Genomic DNA, 23,695 nt, shown 5'->3' on the forward strand with positions numbered 1-23,695 from the left:
ATTTATTTCATTTTGAAAAAGCCAACTACTATCATCTTATCTTTTTGATCTGTTCCTTATTAAAATCTCTCGGAATAATTTGCAATTATTTTTTCATTCTTATATAGAAAGTGTCTTTTTCTCGCAAATGATGCACATGCATGTTATGTACATCTGGGGTGGTTTGTAGCTATAACATGACCGTTTTAGGTATTTAAAATGTTTTGTCAAATTTGATATTGACACACAAACGTAATTTAGATCTTAAAATATACCACGGTGCATTTTTAGGGTGAATATTCCTTTTCATTATTCAGACATACCACTGGCTATATGTCAGTTTAAACCCTTAATGTATTTTTATTTATTTTTTTAAGAATTTTGCTACTTTCACCATTACAAGATGGCCGCCACGGCAGCAGAGCACAGTCTCTCTAGCACTTTGAGCATTGTTTGCGTAGATTTAACAAACAATTAACTCTTCGCAGTCATGTTAATAGCTATCTTTTATTTAGTTGCGCTTATCAGATGCAGACAAACTATCAATCTAATGTAAAATTGCAGAAGAATCACATAAAAGGCAAAAAAAAAAAAACTTTTTATAACTTTCGCTGCCATGGTAACTAAAGTTGACAAACTCCGCGGACGTGAGGTTGAAGGGCAAACTTCTGATAAAATGCTACAGCTGGTCCTGATTTGATAGTAGTAGCCTATTTTCCGTTTTTCAATATCTTTATTATAAAATGTCTCTAAGATATAGAACCGAGGATAATGCGGGGACAGCTTTAGTACAGGTGCTGAGAATACCATCTTACAAGTTATCATTAGTCAGTGCTAGCAAAGCTAACTCTGTAATGACACATTTTAAGGAAAAGTGCTTGTGTTTATATTCGTTTTTCACAGGTTCAAGATGATTTACGTCAACTTAAACGGGACCTCCAAAAACTCAATGACACTGAGTTGGGAAAAACATTAAACCTTGAAGAATTGGAGACAGCAATTCATAATACAGAACATGAAATTAAGGTAACTGTGTGTTTTTATTTTTTTTAAATGATTGCACAAAAGTTTGGAAGACTAATCATGCAGTTGTCAACAGAAACGAGCTGAAGATGAGCTGCTGGTTCCTCCAAACACTGAAGACTCCTCAAAGACCAGAGGCCTCCTTCCTAAATGGTAAGCAGTCATTGTCTAAAATATGCTTTCTTGTCTCTTTGTGAGTATTATAGTTTATTTTTAATATATTAACCAAGAGACATGTCACGCAGGGAACCACAACTAAAGTGTTTTCCAGACCTGCGCCCTCAAAAGATTTGCCAGGCCCGTTCACTGTATGCAAAGGTACTGGGTGTGACATACATTATGCAATGCAATGAACACATGTATTGTACTATTATGTTATTATTGTTTGTTTTTTTAAACCACAAGTTATCCTGCTCCTACAATCACTGTACTAATACATAATGTGGTATTGCAGCAGCAGGCAGGCAGTCACGTCCCCAGCTTTTGTTCATAGTAACTGAAAGATTTATCATTACAAATGTGATTGGGAAGTATTGTGGCTTGTGAAAACTTGTTAAACTGGCAGCGTCTCCTTGTGTCACACTGAGAGGAGTTAATGAAAAGTATGAGGTGACATAAAGGTCATTCAGCTTAGTGATGACAGCTTGTACCTGTCAAAAGTAACACATTGATCTTTGGAAAGGTCGGCATCAATTTCAGCAATTTTTTTCCACACTTTCTTTCCAGCGTTGTTTTGTGATTTTGTTACATGAAAAACAAAGGCAGGACTGTCACCCAGATCTAGGAGAGATGGAAGAGCTGGCCACAGAAGCAGAAAGTAGCAGATTGCGGCACATCAGCATTCTTGTAAAGAAAGTGGTGCCTGATTGCTGTGCTATGGGCTGCTGGTTTACAGCTGTCTCTGGACAGAAGCACTACCTGCTCCAGCATGCCAATAAGACAGCCGGAGCTCCGCACTGGCTCTGTGCCCGCCGCTCAGGCCAGTACCATTCTATGCCCACGCCAGACAATGAGCTTCTGCATTCTAGCGATTTTACAAAGGCTACCACCTTTTCTAAAGCTGCTTGAGACAGATGTGTGCCTTTGAGGGGAGATTGGTAGCACCTGGCCCTACCTGTGGTCTGTCAGAGAGCTCAGTGGGCTGAGGAGGATGGAGCATGTGCACAGGGTTTAATACAACTATGTTCTACAAAAACAGGGAGTTTGATTTAAGCTTTGAAGACTGGATTTAAACATATACAGTACTTTTGTACTGTTATTATTTGTGCTTACATCTCTGTAATACAAATGTAATACAATGTTGAAACATTTTATTTAAAGATGGATATTGAATTGCATTGTTAACCCATATGTCTAGCATAAATAGTACATTATTACTTTGTATTTGGCAACACTTTTAACACTTCTTTTTGTCTTAACATTTTAAACAGTTGTTTTCTTGTGGAGATATCACACCTTGTTCTTGATATGCATGACGTCCTTTTTAATTATGTTTTCAGTCCAAACTCTGCAGCCTGTCTTTTCCAGTGGGGAGAATTCAGACCAGTGAAGATGCAAAAGCAGGTACATCCACTTTGTGCCCTTTCTTACAACACAGGTTCTTACATGGTCTTAAAACTTGCCCAGGAGGACACCAGTCAGGCAGACACAAGGAAGCTTCACTTCCCTTTGGAGAAGATTTGAAAAGCTCCAAGATCGGTCTGTTTGAGCATACGTTTTACTATTGTAGTTTTTCTTAATTTAATGTCACTATTATGCTTCATTTGTGTTTGTCTCTCCAGGAATAAAAAACTTTGAATTCAGGTGCCCCAGGCCACTACAATGTGAAACCGAGCCTATCCCGTCTCCGTCTGCAGCCAAGACCCCTCCTCCCTCCATCACCTCCAAAAGCACAGCACACACGGACAGGGAGAGTGTCTCAAAAGTTAGGCCCGTTGTTGCTTTCATATTCTATTTTCAATTGAAACTGATTTAAAATGTTTGTTTTGTTTTTTTAGGTCTTGTCAGAGGAACCTCCTGAAAATACCAGTAAACTGACTTTTACAATTAAACTGGGTCATATCAAAGCATCGGAAAATGATTTCTGTGTCTTCATGAAGAGCTTCAGCCTGTGCAGGAGCCGTGTGGACCACGCTCTGAAGCACCTGTGCCAGCTGCTGCAAGCGTATGCTGTGCCTGTGGCTGTTGTAAAGGGGGAGCAGCTCGTAGAGTTGGCCTACAGCTGGGACAGTGAGTGGAGAGGAACTCTGCCGATCAGCAGCCTCCTCTCTGCGCTGCACAATCAGGACGATGTTCTGAAAGTGCTGTCACGTCCAGGTCAACGCTTCAAAGGAGAAGGAGGCACCGAGGCTGCTGCTGTTCACATTCAGTCCTGCTGGAGGCGCTTCACTGCCCGCTCTGCCTACCTTCGTTACTGCAGACGCAAGTGGGCAGTTGGTTCCATCTCTTTATCCTGGCTCATGCGCGCTCAGATGTGTCGAGTAAGAAAGGCCCTGCAAGCAAGAAGGTTCAGCCAGTTAGAGAATCAACGCTGCAGAGCACAGGTGAAATCCTCTGTAGTTCTCTAACTTTCCACCTTCCAACTGTCTAAACCTGGGTGTAGTGTCACAGTTTGTCTTTCACGTCCCATATGAAAAAACAAATGCCATCTGCTGATCACAGTGACATTTTAAAATGTAAAAGCCGATTCATTCTTTATTGTGAAGGCAATTTAGGATCTGAAATATTTAGGCAAAGTTTATTTTGTTGACTAGAAAGCCCCTGAAATAAATAGGATGATGGTTTGATTTTCTTAAGTGTTTGTTTTGGTCAATAAGCTTTCATCACTGGTTGTTGGTCTCTTACAATTATATTAGATTAACAACCTACATAGCGCACACAATTTTTAGGTGTGTAGATGTGTGTGTGCGCAGTCATTTCTTGTTGTCATTCTTCTAATCCGTGACCACCAGTTAATTTGGTCTGCACCTGTTTACATGCTCTATATCTTTGTCTTCTGTTCAAACATTCACACCAAGTCAATTAAGCCTGCTAATCTTCCCTGCCTGTAGCCTCATGTACCTTTGTGATAGATCTGATTGTGAGAAGATGTTTTGTAAAGTAATAGCCTAATTTAATTAAAGTGATATGTTATGCTTGGTTCGCTGCTGTTCGCCCTGAGAGAGAGAAAGCGAGAGAGAGAGAAAGAGAGAGAAAGAGAGAGATAATTTGTATCTTCTGACTCTGATCACTCCCCTTCTTCCTCACAGCATCTGGCAGCCAACTGGAACCACATCCAGGCCTCCAAGAGAACCATTATCCACGTCCCGTCATTAGGTAGGTCTCATCCAGACTTTGCCCCGTTCTCTAGTGGGGCGGGAACTGTGGTCCTCTGCCCCGATCCGCATCCTTCAAATGAGTTTCTCAGCGTGACGACTGTCCCAAAACCGGCAACACAACAATTACACCCCAATATCCGTCTAATTTGTAGATTAGGCAAATGAAAAGCGATTATGTTGAATATTTAGAAGAGACTCAGAGGCCTTTTTTTTTTATAGCACCGTACTCTCGTTCTCCAGACAGGGATCTCACGCTATGATCCGTTCTTATTCTAATTTCACCGCTGCGCGCACATTTAGACTGTAATCAGGCATTGTAAATCATTGAACGATTGTCTAAAATTATTAAGCCTAATTACTAGCAGATGGAATGCTTTATTTGCACTCGGGGTGGCTACAGAGAGTGCTGTGTGAACAAGGATAATTAGAAAGTTGAACCCCATTGTTGTTAATTAGCATGAATCCAATCATTTAATTACCTTGATTCAGCTGAGGATTCTCCGTCAGGCCCAAATCCTGGCACACTCGGAAAGGATGTTGAGGATGTCGCTGGAGCTCAGTAGTGGACTTTGCAATGTGCTGCCACCTGCTAGTTATTGGACTAAATGAACCATTAGCTGCCCCAGTGGAATTAGTCTAAATGCTATTAAGTTAGTTTGTGTGTGTGTGTTGGGGCAGCCCAGATTCTCCATAGATATTTTCAACCATTAAAAATATATGTTTTTCATGACTTTGTTCCTTCAGGATACTCCGAGAATCAGAGACGCAGCCTGAGGGACTTTGATGTGCTCCAGAACATTCAGCTAGGAAGACTGTGTGAAATAAGAGGTGCGAACACAAGTAATACATGTAACTAATGTCTTTTAAAGCATTCTCAGTGTTTCCTATTAATAAGGAGACTATGGTGCAAGCGGAATACAAAATTGCATAAACAAATGATACTTTATGCTTGTAGTATTGTCATAAACATATTGATGTAACTGTATTTAGTTTGCGATGTTTTTTGATCAGTAGAAGTGATATCTATGTTCGATTCAAATGTGGATTGTGTGTAACTAGTCTTTGTATGCATAAACCTGTGTGAAGTGCTCATTCTGATCTGTATTTCATAATTGACATATTTTTAGATGAAATTATTGATGTAATCTACGTGTGTCCACTGCGCCTGAATGAAGACGTAACGCAGTATTACTCCAGTCTGTTAAAACGTAACAGACCACAAGAGGAGGGCACAGCCGGGGCCCCTGAGAACTCATTGTCCAAAAGACGCTTCATAATCCTTACTCCGGAGGCTGTTGACTACTTTCCAGTTGAGTTATTAATATCATTTGAGCTATCACTTATATTAAATTCAGTGAAAACATGTTCTGTCTCGTCAAAGCACAAAGATGTAATATGTAAAATGGCCTCTAGGGGGTAGTAGAGTAAATTATTTTGTCGGTCTGTGCAAGTACCTGATTCTACATAAGCCTACATTACAATTAATTCATGTATAGTATTGTTATTGCCTCTTCTCCTCAACTCTCACTAACCATTTATGTTAAAGTGGTTTTTCCTTTCGCTGTAAATTGATAGCACAACTTGACACGCTCCCTCTCATTTATGGATATAGATTTTCCTGCTGTTCGGTTGTTAAAAGTGTGCCAGACGTGTTGCCGAGATGAATTGCTGCTCCTGTGGCTGGCAGCGTATTGTAGCAGTGACAGAAGGATAATTCCATGTGGATCAAATAAATACAGATGTGGAGTAATTAGTTGTATTCCCAAGGAGCTCATTGTAGCGCACATTAGAGAAGTGAAGGATAGAACAGCGTCCCACAGGCAGATCTTATCAATTCAACCTGGAGAGGTCAGATCCCCGCTGGCAGCTACAATCTCCGATCTGGTGTGTACACAGTGATAAATCAGAGGCAAAGTGTGTTCTCGTGTAGGGCGGCACAGTTCATTGTAATCAAATCGAAATCGCAATTTGAATTGACGGAATCACAAAATGAAAGGCTGCAATTGTTTTTTGGTAACAGGATGTCCTCTGCAAATAGCAAAATGTTCCATAGTGTTTTTTTTTTTGTGAAAAGATATCACTTGATTATTGTCCTGTAGTTCAGACTTTAGACTGCAATGCAAGAATGTTCAGAAATATATGGGATTCTTTTTTCCAGTCTTTCCTAGAATACCGGTAGTAATGCTCTTGGTAGTGTTGACACAGTAGCACAGTTAAATTTTTTATTTGTTTTAGCCAACAAATAGCAATATTAAACATTACATATATTTAGATTGTTTAATATTACCATGTGGCCCTTTACTAGTTTGATTAAAGATAAAACATTTAGTGAATTTATTTCAGTATCGAGTTGCAACTTACTGTACAATTTTAGCAATTAGCAATAATTAAAGATTTTAAATAGATAAATATATTTACGAATAAATTTCATTGAAAAAAATCCTGATATGTTTATTTGTTTTTGACATTTTAATTTTTTTAGATTTGTCTGTTTTAGAGTCTTCATAGTCTAGATCATTTTTTTTTTTTTTATTGTCCTTTGGTCATGATTAGTCGATTAATCGTTTCAACCCGAGTATCGATACTTTAGTGCCTCTATGTGTTTCAAAATGTGCATCGTGAACTGAATTCTGATTTGGTAACATAAATCTGAATACATTTTCTTCAAATTGCGCAGCCTTGTCCTGACATGTCTGTGTTTCCCGTCAGAGCCACAGCATGTGCCTGTCGTCACTGCTCAAGTACAGCCCCCGCACTCTGACGAGGATCAGACACCTCATCCAGGGCAAGCGCGCCTACATTGTACCCGGAGTGGCACACGTCGACGACCTGGCCGTAGCAGATGAACTGGGCGTCCCGCTGATGGGCCCTGAGCCGGCAGTTGCACAGCTGTATGGGACAAAGTCTGGGGCGAGGAGGATCTTTAGAGAGGCTGGTGTTGAAATTCCCCCCGGTGCAGAGGACGTCTACTCACTCGACCAGGTTCAGATGTTTATCACAGGTCTCCAGAGCAAATCTCTGACCTCTGTTGATATTGACTCAATCGGTCGTATTCACATTGCATCTCAACATTTTAAAATCCCTATAGTATAAAATTGAGCTGGGGGACAGGTCAGAATTGTACGGTAGACATGACTGTTTGAATGTCAAGTTGCATATTTGTTGAACGTGAATAAAAATGACAAATTACAAATAATAAAAAGGTTGATATAAATATTTCTGAAATTGGGAACTTTGCTGGAATAAATCTAATGAAAGACAAAAAAACTCAAATAAAAGTGTACATTTTAAGTAATTATTGTTTAAAAAATAGGAGGAGGGAATAAGGAATAAAGGAAGTACTTACAACACTAGAGCAATATTTATGTAAATGAATGTATTTATTCTAGGTGAAATGGATGGGTGAAAGAAGGGATCTACCAAAATCTGGGTGCATAAAACAGGAGGATAGCCCAAAAAATGTATAAAAAATATAAATTAAAACCACTTCATTACTGCAAAACACTTCAGAAATGAACAGTGTTTTAAAGTTATGTTAAAACAAAAAAAGTAGAGCTGCACAATTTTGGGAAATATTCTAATTGAGATTGTTTTTTTTTTAGTATTGTGATATATGTTTTTAAATCAATATTAAGTTTACGGTGCACATTTTAGACACATCCAGTAGAATTAACATCTGGGAGAAGACAAAACTAAAACAAGAATCACATGCATTTCTGAAGATATTTGAAAAGGGGTTGAAACTAAGTTAAGCCATTGCAATGTGTTAATTGCGGACTTTCAAATTGTGATTTTGATTCAATTGCAATAATATTGTTCAGCTCTTCAAAAAAGTCTCAAAAGGGCTTTTATTGGTGAGATGCACTTTTATAATTTGTACAAACGGACTAATGCATTTCATTTGGTTTGCAGCTCCACGAGTGTCTGGCAGAGCTCATGGTGCAGAACTTGAATGTGACACGATGGCTGTTTAAAATGGACAGTGAAGTAGAAGGAACCGCTCTGTGTGATGTGAGTCATATGAAGAGCTTTTCATGGGCCCTGAGCCAGTACCAGCGCTACGGCCCTGACGCCTGGAGGAGCAAAGGGATTCAGGTGAAATTAGAATATAATGTACTGCCATGAAGGATTAATATCAAAAGTAGTGGGGCGATTTTCGAAAAGAGGTGTTGGATTTTTTTGTAGTCACAATAAATGAAAAAAATCAAATATGTTGCTATTATTACTTAAACTATTTAGAAATCCTATGCTTAGTTTGTGAAATTGATTACGGCAAGGCAAATTATATTTGTGAAGCACAATTTGTACACAAAGTGCCTTACAGAACATAATCAGAGTTAATTAAATGAAATTGATTAATCTTGACATCCCCATTACACTGAGCTGGGTAGTAACAGCTCTAAATGGGTTTGGTTAAATATAAAGTGATCGAGTAGTGATAAGCTGATTCACATTATTAAAATTACATGCATTTATTTATACATTCAATTATCCACTCACTAATATGTTCATTCTGAGATTTAAAACCAACCAACCTAAGTTAATGCTAAAATGAACTCAGGGGTCACTGTGGGTCAAATGAGGTCACTACGGGGTCACAAGACCATCCTGAAACTCACCACAACAAAAATCAATACAGAGAGTGGCCTCATGCACAGTGCACATGCCTCATGAAGACATTTGTCAATATGCTGCATGGTGTTTCGGTGTCTTAAATTAAACATAAAACCAAATTTTTATCAGTTCAGTATCAACTTTTGTTCAAATGAGGACAATTTAATGTTTTAGATATTTAATTCTCAATCAGTTTATGGGAAGTGTAATCGGGTTTAGAGAATATCCCTTTTTTACTCTGTAGGTTTTGATTTCCTGTCATTTGTTAATTACTGCATTTTCCCATTTTAACTGGGCGCTCTCGGTAAACCAATTAGAGGCTAATGACTTTGGACTTGGAACACAAAGCCAGACATTTTTTTCCCTCTTTTTCTTGTGAAGCGTCACCAAGTGTGCGTTCCGTTCCTTCTTCTTTATACGTAGGTCTGCGTGGTCTTGGAGTTGTCGGGATGCGTAGTGTTAATTATGGCGGCGAGTGGCTGAACCCCGGCCAAGGCCTGTAATTGTGGCAAAGCAGGGACATAAATGGGGTTTGTTTGAGCAGCTGGGGTCCCGTGGAGAGGGACGAGAGCCTGGGCCCCGGTGTGGGCGGCAGCCTCGGGGCCTAGGGGCCATATGGACACAACACTTTAACTGGCCTTTATTCTACTCTACTCTTTTAATCAAAGCACAGATCTCTCCCAGAGTCTTTGTGCCTCTGTGTTTGCTCTCTGCTCTCACACTGCTCACGACAAGTGTTCTATCTATTGACTAATTATGAAGCTAAGCTGTTAATTACATTCAAAGATATGCATTTTTAATGGTGTCTCTAATATCTGCTTTCATGGCAGAATGTCTAGAAGGATGTCTAAACATTAAAGTGTATTTTGAGCTATAATTCTCATTAATACCATAGTTGCAGAAAAACAAGTCCTAATGGCTTTAGCTATGGCTCTCCATGAAGAGAATAGATCACCTCAATTCACTCTGTTTGGAAGCGATAACTCAGATGCTTATGAAAATTATAATGCCATGTATTAGTAATAAGATACAAATGCGTTATTTTATCTCAATGCATTATTTCTCTGTAGGTTTAATATTTGTATTATTACTTAAATGTACTTATTTTAAGTACATTATTTTAAGACATATTTCTCAAACCGACACACACTTTGTTAATTATTGCTTGTTTTAATATGCTCAGCGTGAGTGTGCTTCACATAAACGCCATGTGTTCTGAAAATAATGCCTGCACTTACAAAAGAACGAGTAAAAGGCGGAGAAAGAGAATATCACTCCAAATACAGAGAGTTCTCCATTCTGCGCATGGGGCCCCAACCCGGAGCCACAATGCCCCGGGGCCTCTTTGAGCATTTACACAGAGAGAGGTTAAAGACATGTAGATCTGCAGTCATCGCCCGCGGCAACCCTTCACACAGCCGCACGGATCATTAGGCACAAGAGGGTCAAAATTACTCCTAATAGTGTCAACAGATGGACTTTTCTTTATCACGCTGTGTACCGCTACACCCTCGGCACCACCTATTTCAGCTTAAACCAGTCCTGGAAATGGGTCATTTGATAATCTGTACAAGAGGAAAATAAAGAAGGTATTTGACAGATGTTGTCCCTCTAAGTATTGTTCATGTGAGGCTTAACTGTTGTGCTTGCCTGGTGCTAATTAAACCCAACGCTTTGACAAGTGCTTTGATTCTGTCCTTGTGAATCACTCGAGGTCAAGAGCTTGTGGTACACAGGAGACGGCCTTGTGCGCAAGTCAGCCACAAGCAAAACATTGTGAAAAAGAACACCACCAAGAAGGATTTTAGAAAAAGTCAAATTAGCCATTGTTGACACGAATTGAAGCTGCTTGTTTTTGAGCCGGTGCATTATGTACTATTCACAAGACTGCCTCGAGTTTTCCCACTGCTTCTTTGTGTAATGATGGCTTGAAATAGCAATCAAAATGCCGGGGACAACATATTTTTTATTTACGAGCACACTGCCTGGTTTTATGTGGACACCAAGCAAAGCATGAATCCCATCTTACTCCACTGTACACAGTTTAAGTCCAAATAATTTATGGCGAGACCCCTCTATTTCTTGTCTCCGAGCCCTGCTGTTTTCTGTGCGGCGGATAGGCAAAGTCCTGGGGTGAGATTGCTCTTCCATTCAAAATGACAAGCGCTCCTTTACACTTTTTGCCGCACCATTGTGTGCTTCATGGCTTGTGCAGGGGGAATCGCTATGGAGCGGTTGACCTCGCCTCTTCCAGTGCTTGAATATGATGATGGCTGTGTCATGACTGGAATATCAACAGCATAATCTGAAGCCCCAGCTCCAGCTCCAGCCAAGCACAGCGGTCTATACTCTAAACAAAGTAATGCTCCCATCCAAGAACACTTTCCACTTGGACTAATCCGTCTGGTTTCTCTGTCTGTCCTTACAGTGCAATTTCCAAAAGTTCGGAGAAATTGACACATATATATGAAAAATATTGACATATATATATATGTCAATATAAATTGACATATATATATATATATATATATATATATATATATATTATATTAATAATTATGGTAACACTTTATTTTAGGGTAACACTTCAATCACATCACATCAATTATTTGTAATTATCCAAATGAAGAAACATTGGACCAGATAATTTCTTGTAGTGACAAGGTTCATCATTCTATTTCATTCAACCAACACACAACATTTTTCCATTAACACATTTTAACAGACACTTCCCAATTACCTTTAAACTTGTTTTGTGACACCTGAAATTTGCAATTGCAGCCATTGAAGAAAATGTGTCTGAAGAAATAGTACTACAAAACAACATACAGTCTTTTATGTTGCTATCCAAGCCTGAAATGTACTCACTCACTGAAGAACACTTTCCAATTAGACACATTTTTCTGTCTGACCTTATTGTACAATAGATTTTATTGTACAACACAAACATTTGTTAAAGTCTGACTGAATCTTATATTATTAGTGTCAGCTGTATTCTTACTACATACTACTACAAACTATAGTAGTATGTAGTACTTTGTACTATACAAATCTGCAATTATATTTTTGTATTTATTTTGTTTGAAAATGTGTTGGTAACAAAATATAATTTAGTTGTGATTTCCTGTTTTAGTTCCAATTATCTCATCTTAGCTGGTTTAATTTAGTATAACTTAATGGGTCAAAATAGTTAAATATTTATTAATTGCAAATCAGACTAGATTATAGAGGCAACATCCACCACTTTCCAATTTCACAGAATAATTTCAATCCACCTTTCCGGAAATAGAGACTGTGTTTTTAGTGCACAAACAGACATTAATATTGTTGATGAAGGTGAAGTGCAGCTCATTAACCAAACTATTTGAACTCTAAAACAGGAGAGAAAAATGAGCAGCGTAATGAAGTGCCGAGGCCATGGTGGCGTTTGCTGGTTACAGAAGCAGAGTGCAATTGATCCGGGCTCCTCGCCGATTGATCCGCAAACAGATGGCTTTACTATCCAGCGCTGCCCGGGCGACGCGCCGTTATTGAGGGCAGGTGCTGTTTCCGTGTTCCCAGTTAAACCCATTAGACTCCTGAGGTCCTCTGATAATAGGTTGTCACTCACGGACGATCCAACAGAGCCTCAGCCCGCATTCTGCAAGGATAACTGGCCAGGCGTCCACATAACTCAAGGCCACTTACATATAGAGATGTCAATATGTCAGATTTTGTTGTTGTGACTTCTGTGACACTGAACAAACAACACATTTAACTGCAACAGACAAAATGATTTACCTAGTCTTTACCCGTAGCTGTACTATGTTCTTGTCTCCAGGAGCCCGTGGTTCTCCGGTTCTTGAAGGAGATCCCACAGTGGCTCTCCTCACACGCTCATCCTACTAAGACCTCCCAGCACTCCACCTGGACCGGCTTCCTCCAGACCTATCTCAGGCAAGGTCAGACTGTTCTCACCAGCCCTCAATAGAATCTACCCACCAGCAGTGTAACTGGAATACTGCATTTTTACTGCTGAGTTTATAGTCTGCATGTACAGTATAGTTATCCTAGTTATACATTCAAATTATCATTATTTAGAAAATGTTCTAGATATTTTGTTCAGAGAGAATCAGATACTAATCAATTACTAAAACTAGTATCGAAACTAGATTAGTATAGATACTAAATGAAGTCTCATTAACAGGACAGAATGTGACATTAAGCTTTATCAGAACTAGTATAAAACCACATTGTATCATATATTTTGTGTTGAAGTTACAAATTTTAGTTTTTTCAAAGAGTTTTTCATTAGCATTGTGGTATTTAGATTGCTATCAAGCCTTTTCCTCAGTATCAGGTTTCTAAAATATTTTAATATCTACTACACTACTCAGCTTATTACAAAACACTAGGACTCATTGATGCGCTGTCCTTTCCCTTTTCGGGGAAGCAGTGTTTGTGTTGATAGTGTTCATCCACTGACTCCAAAGTTGATGGTTCAATCCAGTTTCCAGTGTCTGTTGACGTTGTGTCCCTGGGCAAAATGACCGTAGTTGCATCAATTGGCATTCATCCCGCTTGTGTGCTTGAATAATACCACAATTTTAACACAATTGTGTATATTATATATTTAAGACTTTGTTTTGATAGAGACTGATGCAGATTCAACGTTTTTGTTAAGATATTTCCGATAATGGAACAATCTGATGATGAAACTATAGGTTATGGTTGGTTTTGTTATGTATTTTGTGTACATTGTAAGCCTATTTTAATTTTTATCCTATAGCAGATTTAAATAGTTATTCTTAAATGCATGCCCCTTTTGATTTTATATAGGTTGTTTTATCATTGTTCATTGTTTTATGTTGCACCAAATCACCAAAGCAAGTTCCTATGGCAATAAACCTTTTCTGATTCTGATTCTGATTGTTGTTATACCTGTGCAGGTGGTGTTGTGGAGGCCTACCCGCCCTCGGACAGCGTCTACTGTGTGACTGTGGACCTGCTGCTGGAGCCAGGGGGACAAATCTCCACGTTGTCCTGTGGAGACCAGCTGCGGAGCCCCTGTGGTCTGAAGGTCCTGGGCTCCTGTGTTCCACAAAGATCTCTGTGCCCAGAAACCGTCCAGTCCCTCTGCGCTCGTGTGGGACAGGCCTGTCTCCAGAAGGGCATCATAGGACACATGTCAGTCGTCCTGGCCAGCTTCACACTCTGCGCCTCCAAACAGCACAAGGTGAGACTCACAAACAAATGTAAAACAGACAACCAATTTCAACTTGTCCCTAAGGGGATACAAAGACAATGACTAAAACGTTGCAACAAAAGCATATAAACTTCAACAAGATACTGGCTGTGAAGTGCTACATTATGATGTGCTTATGTGCAATACAAGGTCATTTGGTCCCTCACTGTAGCAGTCTGTAGGTAGACAGGTTTTTATTTGAAAGGAAAAAAATGAACACAGATTGACAACAACCCTCTAATTTTAATGACAATAATGCCAATTATTTGTTAACTGCATCCTATAATTTACTTACTAAGAGTCAATGGTTGTGACATTGTGACATATGATATTTTGTAATTCTGAAGTATAAAACCACATACAAAACATATTTTTTCTCATTTGTAATACTGTACCGTCTGGTCGAGGTTTTTCCCCTCATGAAGTTTAACAATGCTCCGTTTTGACAGTACAGCTGGATAATATCAGTAGTTGTTGGGGATAAAGGATCTATAGTGGCACAGACTGCTCCCCAGAGGTCTACTAGAGGAAGCCAAACAGTGTTTCAGGACTGTCTAGTAAAGTGTCAGAGCACATTGTATCAGTGCACTTATCCACCATTTAAGACCTGCCCTTTCACCCCCCCCAAACACTGAGCGATATCTTTCAGACAATAGGTCATTCTAAAGTGATTTAACAGCTGTACAAAGATGCCCCGTCGGTGTTTAACCCCGCCTTCTCTCGGCTTCTCACCAGCCAACAGACACTAAAACCTCCACTAAGATGCCATGAAAACTAGATCACATTTTTCAGCATTTCATTCTGCTGCACCTGTGATTGACGATAGAGAAGATAGGGTTGTTTATGATGGTTAACCTCTGCTCTCGACTTGTGACTACATTGACAGAATATTGATCCAGGGGGGGAAGAATGAAATAAGGTATAGTTGGTCCTATGATAGCTTATTAGTCTATGTACTACAAAACATAGATCAATTGACATAAGGGACATTTCTTTCCTGTTTGATTGACACCACTAATGTGACACAGCTGCATCTCAGAAAAGATATGGCTCTTTTAAGTGTAGTAAAATGTATGCATTACCAGTAAATACCTCTACTTTTTAAATTAAACATACTGTATTATTCTAATCGTACATTTTACGACAGAAATGATTAACACAGTATTTGTGTAATACTACCACAGACAGACTATCGACAACGACATCACTGACCATATATTCATGTCATATTTTTGGTGATTAAAAACCTTGTGGTATTTTTCATATTTAGAGATTGACTAAATAAAGCTGAACTACTATTCATTTGTGTTAATTATCTTTTTTGGGAAAAAAAATGCTGCAAGGACAGAAAGCGACCTTCTTCCAAACTGTTAAAAATTATATAATGAGAGCCATCAAATCATTCAAATAATTTTTTACTCACAATCTGGCCCAGACATGAATGCTTTTCAGCTGCCGCATAATTAAGAGCAGACTAAACGCTGTACTTGAATAGATCAGAACATTACATTCTTGCCCATCTCCCTCCATGGCTCAGACAGACATGGGCAAAGCTGTCTGCATTTAAACATCAATTTAGATTCAAACCTGTTGCTAAAAGCTCACTTTATGTGCTGTGCAGAAGTGGGTCACATATGTTTGCCCTTCAGTCTCTCGTCACATTGTGGACCACCGGGGCCCCAGCTGCAGCGTCAGGCGCTTTAATGAGAACGGCCGGCCATAGAAAACAGGTACAATCCAGGCTTACATTTCCCACAGCTTTGTTAAGAGCCACAATGGGACAGCGGAGGATGGCTTTTAGAGACTAGCCGTGGACCGAGTGCTCATATCTGTGGACGGGCCTGGGGGAAGCACAGAGCATACTGATGAAGCAGCGCTACCATGTCCAGCCGGTCATATGCATACACATTCAATACAGGCCTTTGTCATTTTTATTTTTAATGTTATCATCATTTGTTTTTTGCTGAAATATAACATGTAAACTTCAACAGCAAATGAAATTCACAAATAAGCAGATACATCCTCTGCATGTATTGTCCATTAGCGAAAGTAAATTACAGTTAGCAGACGATTGTTTAGGCAGAGATTCCCAAAAGTGTGTGTGTGTGATAACCGTGGTCTCTCATTATAAGTAACTCGAATCTGTATTTTGATTAGTTCATGCATGCTTGAGTAATCCTGGGGAAAATCTGCTGCTTGGTGTGGGGCTTGTCAGTTTTTAACCACGTTTTTAACACTTGGAATTATAACCATGTCAGTTGTATTTCACGGCGATGGTCCTCGGTCAGTTGAATGGCTATTTTGGGGGGTTTTGGCCTGAAAAGTTTGGGAACCTGTCTGTTAAATGACTACTACATAAACGTATTTGTTTATTTGAATGAGACAGAATGACCTCTCTCAAGGGGGCGAAATGATGACACTGAACATTGACACTGAACATTTCTACCCTTTGCTGCTGTTTGAAAACACTACAGACATTTTGGAATATGTACAAAATAGATGAATGTTAGTGCATCCAAGATACATTCAAATTTGATAAAATATCTCTCTAGAGCTTTATGAGGAGCCACCCTGGCCATATTCATGCACACTGGGGGAGATGGAGCACCTAGCCACACTCTTCAGGGGCGGATATTTGCATTCAGTGGCAGCAGCGTTTACTTTGACAAATAGGAACCGCACAAGAAAAGCACTACTGCCACTTAGTTATTAACAACTCCTTCCTCTGTGATTTATGTGGCACTTCTGAAGAGAGGGCACAGCTATTAGGTTATTATTGGAGAAATTAGCCCTCTTTAAGCAGAAGGCTACGGCCACACCTGACCCCTTAATATACTTATAATGACTCCATTTACTATACATATCTGAACACTGTCTCGTTGCATTGAGCCAAGCAAGTAGCTGAGGGCAATGGGCTTGGAAGAAAGATCAGCTTTGTACTTGCGCCATTTGTGTTTGTGTTGTAGTCTTGGAGACTTTCTGACCTAAGACCCAAACTAACCTCTACATTTGAACAATTGAAATTTGATTTTCTGAAATGTTTTAACTGGGTGTAATGTGTTTTTTTTAAGCTGATGACACGTTGGAGCAATGGCTAATGTTTGTCTATCCAAATAAACAAGCAAACAAACAAACTCCACAAGAATAGGTCTCCACAAGAATAGCACTTTGAATTGCCTTGTGCATGAAATGTGCTCTACAATTAAACTTGCCTTGCCTTGCCTAGGTCACTTGTTAAGTATTGATGTAAATTCTTATTATAAAAGGTTCTTTGCAAAGCTAATATTTTAACTATAGTTTTGATTTAGTTTTTTTCAACTTGGTGTTTTTTTTTAAATTTAGCAGTAAGTAATAAGAACAAAATTGTCTCTACCTTTATCATTGTCAAATATGTCGATATTATCCATCGTCTGAATACACTTTTAACCATGTGTGCTCCCCTTTGCCTCCGGTAGTGCCTGCACATGACGAACTCTGACCTCTGCTTCTCTGTAATTGTTGAGATATTTGTTTTGTCCCTTTGCAGGTGTGGGCCCTTGACCTCCATCTCTCCTACAGCGACCACCTGGCCATGACCCAGATATTACTGCACAACAGTCAAGGCATGCTCAGCTGTCAAAATTCCATTGATGTTCCAATGCCAAACACAGAAAAATCTGCCCAAATGGTATGTTTTTTATTCTGTCTTTCTACGGTTTATTAAGTAGTGCATGTGAATTAAGTAAATCTTTCAGTTCCAGATTCCACGCAACATGCGGCCAAAAAATCAGATCATTATCTGATTCAGATCAGATTATTGAAATGTCATGGAAAAGTTACATCTGATTGTTCACACCCATGTAGGTTTGGACAAGGAGTAATTTGGCAAAAACAATAATGAAAGAGAAAGATTCGACTTTCTTTTCCAAAAACAACATTTATGATCATATTTCTTTCGTGCATGCAGACACACACCAAAAACGTTCAATTACTTGGTCATCTGATTATTCTATTCTAATCTTCCCCTAAAGACATTGAAATTTCATTCTGACATTTCATTCCGAAAATGAAATGTCAAAAAATTCTATTACTGCCCGGTCTTTTTTGGGGGGAGCAAAATCTGCCATAGCACGTAGTAAGCAGGTAGACCTCCCACATTTTTTAAAAGTCAAACAAACTTTCCGTTGATCAACAACTTTTTAGCAATTTTCTCACCCATCTTAGACTGTTACTATAATCATTGAATGTGGCCTGATTTGCCAAAGGGTTTACGTCCAGCCATTGTGAAATATCAATAGCATACTGTTAATTAAGGTATTTCTTTATTTCTCAATCTCTATTTTATCTGTGAGCTGGAAGAGATGCAAATCAAGCAAGACAAGATGAGACACAAAAACTTGATTTCCAGACATTTTTCACAGACTAAAAGACAAAATAAATGAATATAGTTTAGTCAGTTGAAACAAAAAGTAAAACTAATTTATTGCATTATATCTTGCCTATAAATCTCTTACCAAGGGGATCTAATGTTTTAGAAGTTATAAATGATGTACATGAATATAATTGTTATAATTCATTATGTGTAGTATTTGTGATTGTCAAACTCATTCCCTGCTTGGTTGGAGAGCTGGACAACTAAAGTTCAGTAGAATTAGTACTGGGAAAGCTATAAACCTTTTGGTTAAATACCACTAAATACTGTAATTATGCAATGAGCTCAATTGGTGTTTAGGTGGTGCATTCATTATCATTTTGATAGATGAGTCTAAATAATCAACACATTAATAATTCATATCATTTTAATTATGCATGTGTGTGCATGCTTGAACACCTCATCAGCCCGGTGCCAGGCCTTAAACAAAAGAGTATTTTTATTAGCACTGTGCTGCAGTTTACGCTTGTTAATCTGCGGCTTGTAGTATTTTATCAAGCATTCATTTAGCTGGTGGCCTGGTGCACACTGCAGCGGTAATGGCTTTAGCGGCCATCATTAGAGGCCAGCAGATTACAAACACAATTAAAGCCGGCTGGACGCACAGTGTGACAGCCGAAACATCAGCCTTCACGCGCCTGTGTGAGCACTGATACAAAGCCAGGGACTAGAGTTAAATATTGGCAAGATTGTTAAATGTATTTAAATTGGATTAGATATTTTTTCATGATTTTTTTCAGAATTTATAACATTATTCCGACAATATTTTGACAATGCATCAGGATTGTGCTAAAATATGCCTTGGTTGAGTCCAACACAAAACGTGTATGAACAGAATTGACCATAAAAGAGCAGAAATATAACTTTTGAGTTAATTTTTTAATAGTTCTAATTATAGATGATCAATATTCATATTCAATTGTTCATGACTCAATATTCTAATCTCCAAAACAACAGTTGCGATATTCAGATATGTTTTTAATTATGTATATCCCACCTCTGACAACACTATAAAAATGCAAGAATAGTTATTTATTATAGTTAATATTCTTTATTTACATATATTCACTCTGGAATGATGCGAGTGAGTGCTTGTCTGTGCCTTGCTGTTGTTGTCTTTAGTGTTACGGGCAATTGCCCAGTGTCTAGTGAAACTTTTTGCTTTCAATTGCTTCTCCTATTTATTTATTTTTGATGGAGAAACGGTACGCTGTCCTGAGCAGCAAACTGTTCCACGCCAACCTGTCCATGCTGTACCGCAGTGTGTTCTTTCAGATGTGTAAAGTCCGAGGCATTGGTTTCAACCCTCAGGTATTATACATGGGATAGAGGGGTGATTCTCAGAAGGTCTCCTACGGCGATAATTATGTTTTGTTCTGTCCAGAAGAAACAAGGCACACTGTTTGCACTTTTTGACAGCTCTGAGCGACGCCGGATTGGAATGATGTAAGTTCTCAAATAATTTCAAAGAGCTCAACTACAATATCATAATATTTAATCAATAAATACTTAATGGTCCCTTTGCCTTATCAGTAACAAAAACTACATACATTTTTGGAGTTGAGGGTTATCTAAGATTGTCTGAGAGTAATTAAAATTTAAGATTACTTTTCAGTGGATACGACACTGAAACCCAAGAAAAAAAGTGTAATTTTGTATGTTTTCATTCTGTATTATGTGAGCCTCTGACATGACAAAAGAGGGTTTTAGAGAGTCTGGGTAAAGGCTTTATCTGGTTTTATATGGTAAACGTTCCCCTGAAGCCTGGCGGCGTTTAAGCTGCAAGTTATTCACCATATTCATCACACAGATCCTCTACTCCCACAGCCCTGTAATAGCTCTAAGCCAACCCCGAGAGACTGTGGTGATTCTGTCCAAACTTATATTGAACCTGCATCAGATGAGGTGCGTTGGGCTCATTACTAAACTCGTTTGTTTTGGCTGTTTGAGCAGAGCAGTGTCTGAGAGTCCCGAGGGAGCACTAGTGACCTTTGCTCACAACCTGTCAGTCATCCATCAGGAGATATCATCCTCCAGAACACAAGGAGAAACCAATTTCAAGGTGCGTGTGTGCTAATGACTTAATGATCCCTCGCTGTCTGTGTCAGAAGGGCTGCGCTTCAGTCAACATATTGGCAGCTACAGTATGTTAGTAACAGGAGGTTGACAAGTCATTTCTAGACTGAATAATTACTGTAAAATAAAGCGTTAAATGTTTCTTGTAGGAACTGATTAAGGATATTGAAGATTTTCTGCAGAACAAGCAGCGTGGTGTGGTCAGTAACAACACTTAGACCTCTATTCTCCTTTTAATTCTCTTGTTTTGAGCGCATTCACAAATAAAACCAAAAGAAAATCAAATTCGCACCTCCAATAGTAAAGACATGCATAGGCTATTTTGTGCGTTTGTCTAATTCTTTTGATGTGCATGGCCTTGTGGGAGGGAAACTTAAATCACCACCTTGGCCTGTATTTCCTCGATCAGTGGTTGCACCTGCTCCATCCACAGCATACAACACTTAATGTAGTTTCTGTGAGAGTCCTTCATGTGGTAGAGCAGGGTGCTGCCTCAGGGCTGCAGACAGGAGGATGCACACTGTCGGTTTGTCTCAATGTAGTGTGCATACTGCAAATTTTAATTATTTATTATTGTTTGATTATTTTAAACTGACATTTTTTATTTTTAATGCTTACATCAGTAAATCAGAGTATCAAATAAAAGTAATGTCGCACTGCTATTGTAGGGACATGGTGAACTGAATACGGTGATACATTTTATTCTAGATCCTGACTGTTCTGAGCTTTTAATCTTTTTATTCACTTAAGTCCTTGTGAATACACTGTTTTACACCTTCACTCAGACTCATTTTGCACTCAAATCGGCTATTATTGACCTGCTAACAAACTTAAATGCTCACTAATGTTCACTTCTCAGTGCATCCATAGGTGGTAGGGAAGGGATGCTTTTTTTGTTTACCATATACAATAATAGCCAAGCTTGAATAATGCAATATGGTGGTCAAGTTAAATAAAACTTTAATCTATACTTTATTGTCCCCCTATTGGAAAATGTGTCTCAATTACATTTGACCCATCCTTCAATGCCACTGGTGTAACCTGTCAGGATGTTCCCAGAATAAAACCACGCAGAAGCAGAGCGAAACATGCAAACTCCACGCAGAGGCTAGTGCCATATTGCATGTTTTAAATGATGACTGTTGTGGTTCTGAAAAAAATGTCTACAATCTTCCAATTATTTGAGATTTCTAAAGTTATATTCTATATTTTTTGTTTCACGAATACTTTGTTAATTCAAAGGGAACGCTCGTGCAGTGTCATGTTTCTGTCCGGGAGTAAAGCTTCGACGTACATATACAAACATATGCTCCATAGACGCTCACGCCAGCTGCAATCTGACTTGTTCGACCACATTTTCAAGTTATTGATCTAAATCTAACTCTCTAACGAACATCTTCACTGGTCTCATGTAGCCGTGCGCGTAAACTCGCCTTTCTTCTGTTCCATGCATGCCCTTTAGCTGTGCCAAGCTAATGCTAATGTCAACTTCAAATGTTTCTTGATGTCCTCAATGTCATTCGGTCTGTATAAATGACCATTTGTAATCATATGGCTGGTACAGCCTAGTCCAGATGGGCAATCCCAATCTAATATATTATGAAGGAGCTCCTAAGAATCCTCCATGGCTGTTTGCTCAAAGTTCTCCTCTTTCCGAGCTCATTTGGCCGCACTGTGCCGCGTCCCCTCGCTTCGGAGGTCCTGAGTTGCCATCTGCAGCAGCGCAAACTTCCTCCTTGGACATCGTTTTGTGTCCGGTACAGCTCCGTGCTCAATGACCAGTTTGGCATGTCAAACTTCAACTGGACTGTGCAAGGCTGCAACTATCACATCCTCCGCACTGGCTGTTTCCCCTTCATAAAGTACCACTGCTCCAAAGCCCCACAACAGAATCTGGACTTCGAGAACAGGTTCTTCTCCGCTCTCAAAGTTATCAACATGGGCAAGTATCAGTCACTTGAGATGATCGTGCGATAAACAAAAAATGATGTATGGTTAAAAAACACAAAGCGATCAGCTATTCATAAGTTTGCAGTGGTGTTTTTGCATCACTCTGAAATCCATGAATACAGCTTTTATTGCTGTGTAAGGATCTGTGTAAGGATTGGTTTAATAAAAGGTTATGATTAAGCTTAAGTTAGATTCTAATATCGGAAAAACTGAGTGATTTGTCAAATGAACAGTACAATTCAGGAATGTCACTTTACTTGTCACTTATTTGGAAACTTACACTGCAAGTTTGTGTGATTTTGTTGTGACTTTTTTACGGCACAATGACCAAGCTTGACAGACGTTATAATTTGATTATTTGACTACACTTTTTGATTCTCTCCAGGTCTTCCCTGTTTGGCGTACGGTATCGGCTGCTGGATGGTGATCGGGGCATCAGAGACCGTCCTGACCTCAGCCGGGCCTGTCACTGTGTATTTTGCCTACAAAGAACAAGAAGGCGCTTCTTATTAAAATCTCTTGGTCTGCTGCTATTTTTGATCAATAATTTAAAGTTTAAAGCTGATGCTGTTCTCAAGTCAGTTATGCATGTTATTACACTGGCATACAACACTGACCCTGTTTGAAAGGTAACTATCTGTTATTAAAATTTGATGAGAAACTTGAGAATTCCTCCTGTTTTCACTGGCCTTTGACATGCGTCTCCTGTTTCAGTCTTACAAAGCGCAGTATAGGGTACATAGTATTACATTTGGAGCAACAACCCTTGACCTCCTAATATGTGCACACAGAAACACATGTTTTTTATTTGCACAATGGCAGGGGTGAAAAACTTAAATTCATAATCATTTATTGTCTGGTCAAATATTATGAATTAATAATAGTAAGACTCTAGCTCTGAATAAGTATGTCAAGATTACAGTTTTTGTTCATTCAAACAATTCAATCGTAATTACTCAAAAAAATACATGACATTTTAGAAGCAATCTGTTACCTGTAATGCAAATGTAATACCCTTTTCTCTGGCTGCTTATAATAAAACATTAGTTTTTAAAGTGCTTCAAAAAAGGTTCGGTTGAGGATGTCACAAAAAGTTTGATT

At 38.9% G+C, this 23,695-nt stretch overlaps 2 protein-coding genes across 2 annotated transcripts; both read left to right on the top strand.

Annotated features, from left to right (window-relative positions):
• The first annotated feature begins 566 nt into the window (after nt 1-566).
• iqch (IQ motif containing H) lies at nt 567-21,201 on the top strand. The gene is made up of 21 exons (XM_072435844.1): nt 567-773; nt 883-1,005; nt 1,079-1,155; nt 1,248-1,320; nt 2,502-2,565; nt 2,629-2,700; nt 2,784-2,926; nt 3,000-3,545; nt 4,251-4,317; nt 5,064-5,147; nt 5,447-5,628; nt 7,029-7,301; nt 8,232-8,414; nt 12,754-12,874; nt 13,862-14,148; nt 17,684-17,824; nt 19,015-19,026; nt 19,769-19,879; nt 19,953-20,014; nt 20,522-20,630; nt 20,794-21,201. The coding sequence occupies exons 1-21, from the start codon at nt 723-725 to the stop codon at nt 20,860-20,862; spliced, it is 2,850 nt and encodes a 949-aa protein (XP_072291945.1). The 5' UTR covers nt 567-722; the 3' UTR covers nt 20,863-21,201.
• Nucleotides 21,202-21,951: 750 nt separating this feature from the next.
• cunh15orf61 (chromosome unknown C15orf61 homolog) lies at nt 21,952-23,263 on the top strand. Its single transcript, XM_072434903.1, has 2 exons — nt 21,952-22,586; nt 22,980-23,263. Exons 1-2 carry the CDS (start codon nt 22,244-22,246, stop codon nt 23,105-23,107), a joined length of 471 nt encoding a protein of 156 aa, XP_072291004.1. The 5' UTR covers nt 21,952-22,243; the 3' UTR covers nt 23,108-23,263.
• Nucleotides 23,264-23,695: the final 432 nt, after the last annotated feature.

Source organism: Eucyclogobius newberryi, unplaced genomic scaffold (genome assembly GCF_026437365.1).
Source record: "Eucyclogobius newberryi isolate DKJ021-1_F unplaced genomic scaffold, fEucNew1.0.hap1 SCAF_7, whole genome shotgun sequence".
In the NCBI taxonomy this organism is placed as follows: Eukaryota; Metazoa; Chordata; class Actinopteri; order Gobiiformes; family Gobiidae; genus Eucyclogobius; species Eucyclogobius newberryi.

What these genes read in the sequence shown, in the direction of transcription:
- iqch (XM_072435844.1), top strand. Translation starts at nt 723, where the DNA reads ATGTCTCTAAGATATAGAACCGAGGATAATGCGGGGACAGCTTTAGTA. An exon ending in AGAGGCCTCCTTCCTAAATG is followed by an intron (nt 1,156 to 1,247) that starts GTAAGCAGTCAT and finishes CATGTCACGCAG; the next exon opens with GGAACCACAACTAAAGTGTT. An exon ending in GCATTGGTTTCAACCCTCAG is followed by an intron (nt 19,880 to 19,952) that starts GTATTATACATG and finishes TGTTCTGTCCAG; the next exon opens with AAGAAACAAGGCACACTGTT.
- cunh15orf61 (XM_072434903.1), top strand. Translation starts at nt 22,244, where the DNA reads ATGAAGGAGCTCCTAAGAATCCTCCATGGCTGTTTGCTCAAAGTTCTC. An exon ending in TCTCAAAGTTATCAACATGG is followed by an intron (nt 22,587 to 22,979) that starts GCAAGTATCAGT and finishes GATTCTCTCCAG; the next exon opens with GTCTTCCCTGTTTGGCGTAC.